The 13,430-nt window shown below is 53.0% G+C and overlaps 1 protein-coding gene across 1 annotated transcript in view; it reads left to right on the forward strand.

Moving 5' to 3' along the window:
* The window catches only part of SF3A3 (splicing factor 3a subunit 3), a 150,493-nt gene that overhangs the window by 18,276 nt on the left and 118,787 nt on the right, over nucleotides 1-13,430 (forward strand). Inside the window, exons 7-8 of the mRNA XM_075334102.1 lie at nucleotides 2,318-2,400; nucleotides 2,541-2,679. Coding sequence (XP_075190217.1) covers nucleotides 2,318-2,400; nucleotides 2,541-2,679 — 222 coding nt within the window. The remainder of the gene's footprint in view (nucleotides 1-2,317; nucleotides 2,401-2,540; nucleotides 2,680-13,430) is intronic.

The raw sequence follows: 13,430 nt of genomic DNA on the forward strand, positions 1-13,430 counted from the left end.
CAGACAGCACGGGGGGGGGGCACGGACAGCACTAAGGGGGGCACGGACAGCACTGGGGGGGCACGGACAGCAATAGGGGGGCACGGACAGCAATAGGGGGGCACGGACAGCAATAGGGGGGCACGGACAGCAATAGGGGGGCACGGGGGAAACTGACAACACATGCAGAGCCCAGACATTGCAACGGGGGCGAAGACAGCATGGGGGAGCATGGACATCACTGGGGGCACAGCACTGGGGGGTGGGGGGGGGGGGAAGTCACACAGCTCTGGGGGAGTGGGGGCCACACAGCTCTGGGGGAGTGGGGGCCACACAGCTCTGGGGGAGTGGGGGGCACAGACCTAGTGGAGGGGGGGCACACAGACCTAGTGGAGGGGGGCACACAGACCTAGTGGAGGGGGGCACACAGACCTAGTGGAGGGGGGCACACAGACCTTGTGGAGGGGGGGCACACAGACCTAGTGGAGGGGGGGGGCACACAGACCTAGTGGAGGGGGGGGGCACACAGACCTAGTGGAGAGGGGGGACACACAGACCTAGGGGAGGGGGGGCACACAGCCCTGGGGGCCACACAAACCTGGCAGACACACAACCCTGGGGAAGAAGCACACAACCCTGGGGAAGAAGCACACAACCCTGGGGAAGAAGCACACAACCCTGGGGAAGAAGCACACAAACCTGGGGAAGAAGCACACAACCCTGGTGGAGCGGACACAGAGGGAGCAGGCACACGGCAGCTGGGAAATGAGCACATAGCAGCACAGTGGGAACAAGCACACAGCACAGTGGGAGCGCACACGGGGGAGCGGGTGCGGAGGAGCTGGCACAAAGGAGCGTGCACGGGGGAACTGTAACGGAGAAGCGGGCAAGGGTGAGCGCGCACGGAGAAGCGGGCACGGGGGAGCGAGCACGTGTTAGCTGGCACACAGCACGGGGGAGCGCGCACAGAAGAGCTGGCACGCAGCAGGGGGGGGAGCGCGCACTTACTAGTTGAAGCCGTCAAACTGCTGCTGGGCTTCTGTGGGACGGGATGAAAGTGTTAACCCCGCCCACAAAATAAGTCCTCCTGATTACACACGCGCACTGACCAGCGTTCAGTAGTGAACGCTGAATGCGCGTCCTCGTAGCGCGCATGGGGATTTAAAGGGCCGGTAACCGGCAAGACGCGGCTGCTGGCAGAGTCCCGGGGGCCGTACAAAAGGTCTTTGCGGGCCGCATACGGCCCGCGGGCCGGAGGTTCCCCACCCCTGCTATAAAAGCTAGCACTCAATAAAAAGACCAATGTCCCTGTAGCTAAATAATATTACAAAAACAAACTCTGTGGAAGGGGCTGCAAGAATAAAATAAGAGCAAAAACTGGCCACTTTTGACTTGGTAACAGATCCTCTTTAATCCAAAATCCGTTAACACATACATGAACGTAAGTTTCTTCCTTAGGGTCAGCACACACAGCGAATAATACGGAGCAAGTGGAATGTAATAAAAAAAATTGCATTCGACTCGGACCAATATTAGCCTGTGTGTCAGCACCCATGAGCGATTGTTTTCTCAGCCCTAATCAGATCGAGAAAACAATCGCAGCATGCTTCAGGTGGTATGTGATCCTGTGTCACTCGCACCCATTCAAGTCTACGGGGGCGAGAGATATATCGCATTGCACTCTACGGGGGTGAGAGAAATATCGCATTGCACTCGCAGTACAGCGAAGTGCAATGCAATTCATGCATCAGCCGACAACGGAAGAGATGGGGAGATAAACCCTCCCTCTCCTCCGCAGCGCCAGCCCTCCCCTCCGTAGTTGTGTTCTGAGCCGAGCCCACACAACTCTGTACTAGAGAATTACGGCCCGTTTGTTCATGCTGGTCTTGATGAAGGGGCATCCTGGAGTCCCAAACTCATGAAGAGTTGCTCCTTGCGCTATGCCACAAATCTCACTCCATTCAGATACTGGTAGGGAACACCACAGCTTATCATGAATTAGACTATCTGTGTCATCTCATACCTGTTGCACCCTGTCCTGCCCCAACTCTGCCCATTTTGTTGAAACTGGGTGAAACTGGCGTGACGGGGTCAGTCACAAAAATATAGGCAAACTTTCAACTTGCGCCTAAATTTTGCAACTTTTCAAAGCTTTTATGTCAGAATTCTGGTATGAAATCTTTGATGAATCGGGGCCTTATTCTTTTGTGAAGAAATACTAAAATGTTGCAGAGATTAATACTCTGATGGTACAAGAGCTTTATGACTTTGTGAGAGTATATTGTAAAGTTAATGCAATCTGTAAAACAGACCTCTAAAATATTTTTTTTTCTTTCAGAAACTGGACTACATTACTTATTTATCAACCTTTGACCAACTCTTTGACATTCCAAAAGAGCGTAAAAATGCAGAATACAAAAGGTAAAGTATCATTCATTTAGGGGAACTTGCTTAAAATTGTTATTCCTTCTTTAGTGTTGTTTTGTTTGTTTGTGGTATACATTCATAGATGTTATGTTTATTTTAAATTTTGTGTGTTTTTTATGACCATATTTTCACAGGTACCTGGAAGTGCTTTTAGAATACCTCCAAGACTACGCAGACAGAGTAAAGCCTTTGTTAGATCAAAATGAACTATTTGGAAAGATACAGATTGAGTTTGAAAAGAAATGGGAGTCTGGGAGTTTTCCAGGATGGCCGGTAAGTAATGAACAGCACGGGCACTGCACAAATTTCTTCAAGTTCTTGTATGTGTCAATTCAACAGTTTCCTTTAAAGGTATTGTAACAAGTATTTAAAGGGACCCTGTCAGCAGAAATTTTGCCGTAAACCTAAAAGTTTCCCCTTCTGCAGCTCCTGGGCTGCATTCTAGCAAGGTTCCTATAGTTATTCTGCCCCCTTTTAGATCAAAATAAATAGTTTATAAAGTGGTACCTTTCAGTTTGAGAATCTTGTTAATGGTACACGGGGGCGGGCTGTCTGTTGTCCGTTACTGTCCCTGCTGCCGCTTTAGGCTGTCCCCCAACGCTCATTTACATACCTCAGGACACTGCCCAGTGCGTCCTAGGTCTCGCGCATGTGCTGTGCCACTGTAGCGGGACTGTGCACAGTGGGACCGCTGGTGACGTTGCGCAGGCACGAGATTATGGGCGGCGCTGTGATTTTCATCAGCAAGCTCCCGCCCATAATCTCGTGCCCGCGCTTTCCCCTCTGCCTCCACCGTTCTGCGCATGCCCTGACCAGATGATCGGTGGTGTCCTGCTTCGCTCCTCCTATCTATTTCCTGCTCCAGGGCTAGATGGGAAAGAGGTGACGTTGGGTCATCTGGCCAGGGCATGCGCAGAACAGTGGAGGAAAAGGGGAAAGCGCGGGACGAGATTATGGGCGGGAGCTTGCTGATGAAAATCACAGCGCCGCCCATAATCTCGTGCCTGCGAAACGTCACCAGCGGTCCCACTGTGCACAGTCCCGCTACAGTGGCACGGCGCATGCGCGAGACCTCGGACGCACTGGACGGCGTCCTGAGGTATGTAAATGAGCATTGGGGGACGGCCTAAAGCAGCAGGAGGGACATTAACAGACAACAGACAGCCCGCCCCCGTGTACTATTAACAAGATTTTCAAACTGAAAGGTACCAATTTATAAACTATTTATTTTGATCTAAAAGGGGGCAGAATAACTATAGGAACTTTGCTAGAATGCAGCCCAGGAGCTGCAGAAGGGGAAACCTTTAGGTTTAGGGCAAAATTTCTGCTGACAGCTTCCCTTTAAAAGGAATCTGTCAGCAGGTTTTCGTACCTCATCCAGGAGCAGCATAATGTAGACAAGGAGATTCTGAATCCAATGATGTATCACTTAGATCACTGGGTGCAGCAGTGAGGACTCAATGTGAATTTTTAGATTTAGCATGTAGCAGAGCTGAGAGAGCAGTCCCTTCCACACCAGGCTCTCTATAGAGATTATACATACATAAACATAGCAAATGATCAAACATATCGGACCCTGACAAGTCAGGCATCCCTGAATTCTCTGTTAACCCTTGCAGCATGCAGTCTTCAGCTTGCATAGCAAAAACCTGCTGACATTCACTTTTAAGTTTATCCATATGGGTATGATTTCCTTATTAATTGCTGGGGGGGTCTGATCATTGGGACTCCCATTAATTCTGAGAACCGAGCACTGCAGAGCCTTTTCTGACTAAAGCAGAGGTCAAGCTTGCCCACCCCTGCCCTATGCATTGTCTAAGGAACTGTCAGAGATAGCCGAATACTACGCTCAGCAATTTCTGACCGTCCCATAGAGGTGACTGGCTGTCCCATGGAAGCTTCCAGATTTATTTTTTTTCCTCCTTCTTACCTGCAGTGTGGCAAAGAGACTCATTCCATAAACAGTGTGGATGTTTTGTTCAGCAGCCCACCTATGAATATTAGATGAAGGCTCAATAAAGGCACCAGAAAGCTTCAATGGGTCGGTCCGTCACTTGATATGAATCCCATAGATTAGATCATGTCTGGGCTATGTTTCACTATGCAGTGAGACGACGTTCACAAAAACCTGCTTCTTTGGAGAGATTTCGGAACGTTTCACGCAATGTCGGCCAGCATTCAGCAGGTCAAGATTCCAGAATGTAACAATGTCATGCCTCATTGTGTTAAGGCTTTGATGAAACAAGCAATAGGAAAAATACATGGTAATGTGCATATGTCATTTGATCAAGTGGATACTGTGAAATAAAAGACGTTGTTCTAAAATCAGGAAATCTATTTACTTACAGGTCGTCTCTGGGCACTACAATGCGCACAATTATACTTTTAGAGTAGAGCGGCTTTTCAGTATAGGTGCCAAGGAGATGGACAGATGAATCAGAATATTTAGAAAATATTGCATTTGTGCTAAAAATAAAATACCATATGTTTCGTTTTTTTAAGACGCACCCCAAATTTAGAGGAAAAATATATGGGGTCCATCTTATAATCCAGTGGTGTTTTATCAGAGGGGGGACGGCAGCGATGGTGGAGCGGGGTCACAGGAGGCAGGGGAGATGGAGGAGTAGGGCGATGGTGCAGCGGGTGTCCCAGATGCTCGCTGAGGCAGGAGTTACATACAGTAACTGTCGGCGGTGCAGGCTTCAGCTGTCAGCTCAATGACAAGCCAAAATCTCATCTGTGCAAGCGCCACCTCCAGGCACCGTTTTCCTTAAGTATGCTGCAGGGAGATCAAGGGGCAGGAGGCAGCGCTTGCGCAGATGAGGTCTTGAGCTGAGAGCTCCATCTGCGCATGCGCCAACGGGCGTCATGATTTGAAGCCTGCACTACCGACCTTTTTCAGAATGGCTGCCCCTGCCTCACTATCCACAGCGAGCACAGGCCGCAGCACACCACCCACAGTAAGCCCTCAGCGCACCGCCCGCAGCACAGCGCACCATCTTCCCACCCTCCTGTGATCCCACTCCACCACCCCCCTGTAAACTACATTCAGATTCTAAGAAGCACCCCTTACTTTCCTCCCAAATGTTTTGGAGGACAAGTTTGTCTTATAATCCCAAAAATTACGGTACTTATGATGCTCTAGTAGCATTTTTTTCCAGCTCCTCTAAAACATCATTTCTTTGTCGCTCCATTGGGAGACCCAGACAATTGGGTGTATAGCTTCTGCCTCTGGAGGCCACACAAAGTATTACACTTTTAAAAAAGTGTAACCCCTCCCCTCTGCCTATACACCCTCCCGTGGACCACGGGCTCCTCAGTTTTATGCTTTGTGTGGAAGGAGGCACACATCCACTCATGCATTCTCATACATAGTTATGTCGGATGGAAGAAAAGAGGACCCCGATGGGGCCCCCGGCATGTTCCCTTCTCACCCCACTATGTCGGCGGTGCTGTTAAGGTTGAGGTACCTATTGCGGGTACGGAGGCTGGAGCCACATGCCGTCTCCTTCATCATCCCTTATGCGGCTCTGGGAGAAGTGGGATCCTGAGCGGTCATCCATATGCTGGGACCGTGCTCCATCTGCAGCCCCTTGTGGAACCTGCCGGACCGGAGCTTCTTCATCCCCAGGGACCGGGCCCTGCAACTTGAAGGTACTCTGTGTCCCCATGTGGGGACTGTACAGGGAGGGTCGCACCTTCTCCCCGGAAGCCGCGGTAGTTCAGTCCGTTGTCTTTTCGGCGGACTTCCGCGCCGACCGTGCCTGCTTGTCGGGCGCGGCCTTAAATTTAGTCCCCGGCTTCGCCGCGGCCTAGTCTCGAAAAATGCCGCCCCTGAGCCTGCCTGTCAGGGGTAAGGGCGGGATTACCGGCATGACGTCGGCTTTGAGGGCCGGAGCATCTGGCATGTCTCACTCCCCCCTCATTGACTACTGTGGGGACTCCAGATTCCCGCTCTTTGTTAGTGCCGCCCTCGGCTCCACTCCCCCCCTGAGAGATCCGGCGGCCATATTTGCCATTCTGCCGGTGGATGCTACTCAGCAGCAAAGCTCTGCAGCTCCGGGGGATCCACGACAGGGAATCTGGAGGACACACTCCGCTCGTTAGCGGTTGGTAAGCCACACCGGTCACCCGGTGCTGGTCCCCCTAGGGTGCCGGGATATATATATATAATAGATATATATATCTGTCCGGAAAGGCTTTATACCCTTTTCCCATATACCCTCAGTGGTCACTCGCCTGAGAGACAACAGCATGTCGTCCACAAGGAGCAAAGCTACTAAGGCACAGATTTTTTTCGCGGCCTGTACCTCTTGTGGGGCTATGTTGCCTGCGGGATCCACCTACCCTCACTGTGATCAATGCTCGACTCCTGCCACGCTTGCTCAGCCGGAGCCTAGGGCACTTGTGGGCCCCTCGGCTTATGTAGATCCCCCTGCTCCCCCTGAGCAGGCTGCAGGGACAGAGTCACCGTCGTTGGCTTCTTTCGCTGACAAACTCTCTGTCACTTTCTCAATCCATTGCACAGTCTATGGACAAATGGTCATCTAAGCTCCTTGAGGCATTGCAGTCCAGACCGGGCCCTTCACAGGCCCCGGCCCCTGTTAGTTTGTCTCCTCCAGGCCCTTCTCGGTCCGCGCCGCAGCGCGCTCCCATGATAGCCCCTAGGTTCCAGGCGGAGGACTCCTGCCCGGATCGCAGTCCCAGACCGGCTAAGCGGCCTCGCTGGGACTCTTCCCCGGCCTCCTCACGCTGCTCTGGATCCCAGCTTGAGGACTCTCAGGAAGACGAGGCAGACGTGGGAGCTCAGGGCTCTGACCCTGACTTCGCCCTTAACCTTGATACCCCTGAGGGGGACGCCTTAGTAAATGGTCTTATCTTGTCCATCAACCAGGTGTTGGATCTCTCACCCCCGCCTCCTCCTGTAGAGGAGTCTTATCAGCAGGAGAAACACCAATTCCGTTTCCCCAAACGTACGCGCAATACGTTTTTTGATCACTCTAACTTCAGAGTCCAGAAGCCCAGAGCGGTCCCGGACAAGCGCTTTGCTAAACGGCACACTGACACTCGTTATCCCTTTCCTCCTGAAGTCGTTAAGGGCTGGGCACACTCTCCCAAGGTGGATCCTCCAGTCTCTAGATTGGCTGCTAGGTCCATTGTGTCTGTTGCCGATGGCTCATCCCTGAAGGATGCAACTGACAGACAGACAGAGCTCTTGGTGAAGTCTATTTATGAGGCCACGGGCGCGTCTTTCGCCCCGGCCTTTGCGGCCGTGTGGGCTCTCCAAGCAATCTCGGCATGTCTGACTGAGATTAATGCTGTCACGCGGTATTCTGCTCCGCATGTTTCTTCCTTGACCTCTCAGGCATCAGCATTTTCATCCTACGCCATGAACGCCGTGCTGGACTCCGCTAGCCGTACGGCTGTAGCATCCGCTAACTCCGTGGCAGTCCGCAGGGCCATGTGGCTGCGCGAATGGAAAGCAGACTCTGCTTCCAAAAGGTTCTTAACTGGTTTGCCTTTTTCTGGCGACCGTTTATTTGGCGAACGGTTGGATGAGATTATTAAGGAATCCTCGGGAAAGGACTCCTCCTTACCCCAGTCCAAACCTAAGAGACCTCAGCAGAGAAAAATCCAATCGAGGTTTCGGTCCTTTCGTCCCTCCGCCAAGCCCCAATCCTCTTCGTCCAACCGGCCGGAGAAAGGCCAGAGGAACTCCTATGCGTGGCGGTCCAAGTCACGCCCCCAAAAGGCCGCAGGAGGCACTGCCTCCAAGACGGCCTCTTCTTGACTCTCGGACTCACCTAGCCACATCCTCGGTTGGTCAAAATATACACGAGGGAAGTGCCGTTTTCTTCTTCATATCTCATACATCCTCGGTCGGTGGCAGGCTCTCCCGCTTTGGCGACGCCTGGTGGCCACACGTTCAAGACCGATGGGTGAGAGACATTCTGTCTCATGGTTACAGGATAGAGTTCAGCTCTCGACCTACGGCTCGTTTCTTCAGAACCTCCCCACCCCCCGCACAGGCCGACGCACTTTTTCAGGCGGTGGACGCTCTAAAGATCGAAGGAGTTGTGATTCCCGTTCCCCTTCAGGAACGTGGTCGCGGATTTTACTCCAACTTGTTCGTGGTGCCAAAAAAGGACGGGTCACTCCGTCCCGTTCTGGACCTCAAGCTGCTCAACAGACATGTGAGAACGAGACGGTTTCGGATGGAATCTCTCCGCTCGGTCATCGCCTCGATGTCACAAGGAGACTTCCTAGGATCGATCGACATCAAGGATGCTTATCTCCATGTGCCGATCGCACCCGAACATCAACGTTTCCTGCGTTTCGCCATCGGGGACGAACACCTCCAATTCGTCGCATTGCCCTTCGGCCTGGCGACAGCCCCACGGGTTTTCACCAAGGTCATGGCATCCATCGTGGCGGTCCTGCACTCTCAGGGCCACTCGGTGATCCCCTACTTGGACGATCTCCTAGTCAGGGCCCCTTCTCGGGTGGCGTTTCAACAAAGTCTTACTGTCACTCTGGCGACTCTCCAGCAGTTCGGGTGGATCATCAATTTCCCGAAATCCAAGTTGACACCGACCCAATCACTGACTTACCTCGGGATGGAGTTTCATACCCAGCCAGCGTTAGTCTAGCTACCGCGGGACAAACAGCTTTCTCTGCAGACGGGGGTGCAATCACTTCTTCGGAGTCAGTCACACCCCTTAAGGCGCCTCATGCACTTCCTGGGGAAGATGGTTGCAGCTATGGAGGCAGTGCCGTTCGCGCAATTCCATCTACGGCCACTCCAATGGGACATTCTTCGCAAATGGGACAAGAGTTCGGCTTCCCTCGACAAGAACATCTCTCTTTCCCTTGCAACCAAAACATCACTTCAGTGGTGGCTCCTACCCACATCTCTGTCTCGGGGAAAATCCTTCCTACCCCTAACCTGGGCCGTGGTCACCACGGACGCGAGCCTGTCAGGTTGGGGAGCGGTTTTTCTCCACCACAGGGCTCAAGGAACCTGGACTCCGATAGAATCGTCCCTTCAGATCAATATCCTGGAGATAAGGGCAGTATATCTAGCCCTATTGGCTTTCCATCGGTGGCTGGAGGGCAGGCAGATCCGAATCCAGTCGGACAACGCCACTGCCGTTGCCTACATCAACCACTAAGGCGGCACTCGCAGTCGTCAAGCCTTCCAGGAAGTCCGGCGGATTCTGCAGTGGGTGGAAGTCACAGGCTCCACTATCTCCGCAGTTCACATCCCGGGCGTAGAAAACTGGGAAGCAGATTTTCTCAGTCGTCAGGGCATGGACGCGGGGGAATGGTCTCTTCACCCAGACGTGTTTCGAGAGATCTGTCGCCGCTGGGGAACGCCGGACGTCGATCTCATGGCGTCACAGCACAACAACAAGGTTCCGGCCTTCATGGCACGGTCTCAGGATCACAGAGCTCTGGCAGCGGACGCTTTGGTCCAGGATTGGTCGCAGTTTCGACTGCCTTATGTGTTTCCCCCTCTGGCAATGCTGCCCAGGGTACTACGCAAGATCCGGTCCGACTGCCGTCGCGCCATTCTCGTCGCTCCAGACTGGCCGAGGCGGTCGTGGTATCCGGATCTGTGGCATCTCACGGTGGGTCAACCGTGGGCACTTCCAGACCGCCCAGACTTGCTGTCACAAGGCCCGTTTTTCCATCTGAATTCTGTGGCCCTCAACCTGACTGTGTGGCCATTGAGTCCTGGCTCCTAGCGTCTTCAGGGTTATCTTAGGATGTCATTGCCACCATGAGACAAGCCAGGAAGCCAACGTCCGCCAAGATCTATTACAGGTCTTGGCAAATCTTCTTATCCTGGTACTCTGATAACGGTTTTCCTCCATGGCCGTTTGCCTTACCCACATTCCTTTCATTCCTACAATCTGGAATGGACAAGGGTTTGTCCCTCGGCTCTCTCAAGGGCCAAGTATCGGCGCTCTCCGTGTTTTCTTCATCGTTCCTTATGGGAGACCCAAACCATGGGTGTATAGCTTCTGCCTCCGGAGGACACACAAAGTACTACACTAAAAGTGTAGCTCCTCCCTCCGAGCATATACACTCCCCGGATGACAAATCCAACCAGTTCAATGCTTTGTGTTCAGGAGGTCACACACACACATGCATCCTCTGATTTTTGATTTTTGATTTCAAAGATTTGGAAGAAAAGCGGCTCCCATCTGGACTCCCGGCATGTCCCTTCTCACCCAACTGTGTCGGCGGTGCTGTTAAGGTTGATATTACAAGGCTGGAGCCTTCACATGCCGCGCTCCTTCACCATCCCTCGGGCTCTGGCTTGAAGTGGGAGCCATCACGGTTCTCTCTGCTTTGCAGGAGACCGGTCTCCATCCGCAGCCCTTTTCAGGACCTTGACGGACGGAGCGATCATCCCCCAGGGACCTGGCACCTGCGTCTCACAAGCTAAGTACTGAGACGTTATTACCACAGACGGTGGTCTTTCCAGGGGTCCCTTGTACTTTAATATTGGGGGAGAGTGTGTTTTATAACTATGTTAACATTTCCGGCCGGTTCTCCAGTTTTCACTGGAGATCCGCGCCGATGGTGCCTGCACGCTGGCCGCATGTTTAAATCTAGGCCCCGGCTTCGCCTGAGGCCTAGTTTCGATTCTCTACCCCTGCATGTCAGTCAGTGCAGGGGACAGTGTGGCTCCGCCCAGCGGCTATTCAGCACAGGGAAAGGACACTCCTCACTGAGGAAAGATTCCCTCCCCTGTATGCCTCATTTGCCCTCCGTCCTGCTCTCAGAGTAGGCCCCGCCCCCTCTCCTCGCTGCGGACGCCATTTTCTCAGCATTCTCAATGTCTGCATAACACATTGTGGCAAATGGGGGCCTGGGACAGAGCCCCCACGTCTGGGGGATCTGGAGGGCACAGAGATTGTTAAACTGTCTGGCAGCCACAACCTCCGGTTGTGCAGCTGCTTATACACTCTGTTTATATTCTCTGCTGGGGGTCATTCTGGACAGTGCCCCCACTTCTGGGGGATCTGGAGGGCACAGAGATGTTCCTATGTTAAACGGTCTGGCAAGCCACAACCTCCGGTTGTGCAGCTGCTTATATACCCTGTTTATATACTCTGCTGGGGGTCTTTCTGGACAGAGCCCCCACTTCTGCAGCATGTCTTTTATCAGAGCAGGGCTGCAAGGCTGTTTTTATTATGCACCGCATGTAGACTCGTACTGTCTGTACCATGCACATAACCACATTGTGATGCCTGTTCTAACATAGTGGTGCCGCAGCCTGGAAGGGTCCCTCCGGCTGCTCCGGCTCCGGTTGCTGAACCCCCCGGCTTGAGTAGAATCCCTCTCTCCAGGGGACAGCTGTCCCGGACACTGCTGAGCATGCATCAGCCCCCTTCTCAGGGCGCTTCTGCTGCTACAGCTCGCTCAGCAAAGCTCACAGAGGATTCTTCATCTGGCTCAGACCCCGTCCTCCTAAAATGGAGACGCGGGGTCCCCTTTCCTTCCTCGTCCCGCGGCTCTGATTCACGAGCTGACTCGCAGGACGGGGAGGATGCCTTTACTAGGGGCTCGGACGCTACTCCATGTACCATATTGTCCGAAGGTGACGCAGATGCTAATCATTTGATTGCGTCCATTATATTTGTACTGGACCTCAATCTGCCTGTATCAGGGGAGCAACCCCCTCTAGCAGGAAAGCATCAGTATACATTGCCTAGGAGAACGGGGAGTGTGTTCTTTAGCCACTCCAGTTTTTTCAGACCACTGTGACCAAACCCAGAGCCTGTCCTGACAGACGCTTCCCAAAGCGTAGTTCTGATGACTGTTTCCCCCTTCCACCAGTGGTGGTCAAGGAGTGGGCTCATTCACCAAGGGTGGACCCTACGGTGTCTAGTCTCTCAGCCCGGACAGTTGTGTCAGTGGCTGACGGCACCTCTCTAAAGATCCCACTGTCCGCCAAGTTGTCCTTCTGGCCAAATCTATATACGGCGGCAGGGGCCTCGTTCTCCCCATCTTTTGCAGCAGTGCGGGCTCTCAAAGCCATCTCTGCTTCTCGGGAGAAGAAGCGTTCCCTCACCAGGGTCTTTATGCCCGACATGGTTGTCTTAACTTCCAGGCTTCAGTCTTTTCATCCTATAGCTGGAGACTGTCACCGCACTGCGGTGGCCTCGGCTACTTCCCTCGCTATCCGCAGGTTCCTGTGGCTTCGAGAGTGGAAGGCAGATGCTTCTTAAGAAGTTCCTTGCTGGATTCCCTTTTGCTGGGACCAGTCTATTCGGTGAACAATTGGATGAAATTATTAAGGAAGTTTTTGGCAGGAAGAGTACTTCCATGCCACAACCCAGAAAACCTTTCCAGGGCAGGAACCAGTCGAGGTTTCATTCCTTTCGTTTCCTCTAACTGGTCGTCCTCTAAGCCCTCGGCCTCGTCCACTAACTCAGCCAAGGTCCGTAAACCAACTGGCGCATGAAGCCGCGTCCTAAGTCGGCAGGAGCTGCTGCCACCAAGGCAGCCTCCCCTTGATTATCTGGCCGCGCCAGTAACGTCCTTGGTCGGTGGCAGGCTCTCTCCCTCTTGGGCGACGTGTGCTTTCAACACGTCTTCGTTCAGTGGGTGTGGGTTCCCATCTCCCACGGCTACAGAATAGAATTCTATCCAGCCGCCAAACAGATTTTTTCTGTCAACTCCCCCCTGCTCCAAGGCCGCCGCCTTCTCACAGGCCGTGGCACTCTTGCAGGCCAATGGAATAATTGTACCAGTTCCCGACTGGGAACGGTTCTGAGATTTCTACTCAAATCTCTTCCTAGTCCCCGAGAAGGACGGTGCTTTCCGACCTGGATCTCAAGCTTCTCAACAAGCATGTTCAGGTGCGGCAATTTTGCATGGAATCTCTGCGATCAGTCAATGACCCAAGGAAATTTCTTGGCATCCATCGACATCAGAGATGTCTATCTGCATGTGCCATTCGCAGTTTCTCACCAGCGTTGGCTACGTTTTGTATTTGGAGAGGAACA

Source organism: Anomaloglossus baeobatrachus, chromosome 2 (assembly GCF_048569485.1).
Source record: "Anomaloglossus baeobatrachus isolate aAnoBae1 chromosome 2, aAnoBae1.hap1, whole genome shotgun sequence".
In the NCBI taxonomy this organism is placed as follows: domain Eukaryota; kingdom Metazoa; phylum Chordata; class Amphibia; order Anura; family Aromobatidae; genus Anomaloglossus; species Anomaloglossus baeobatrachus.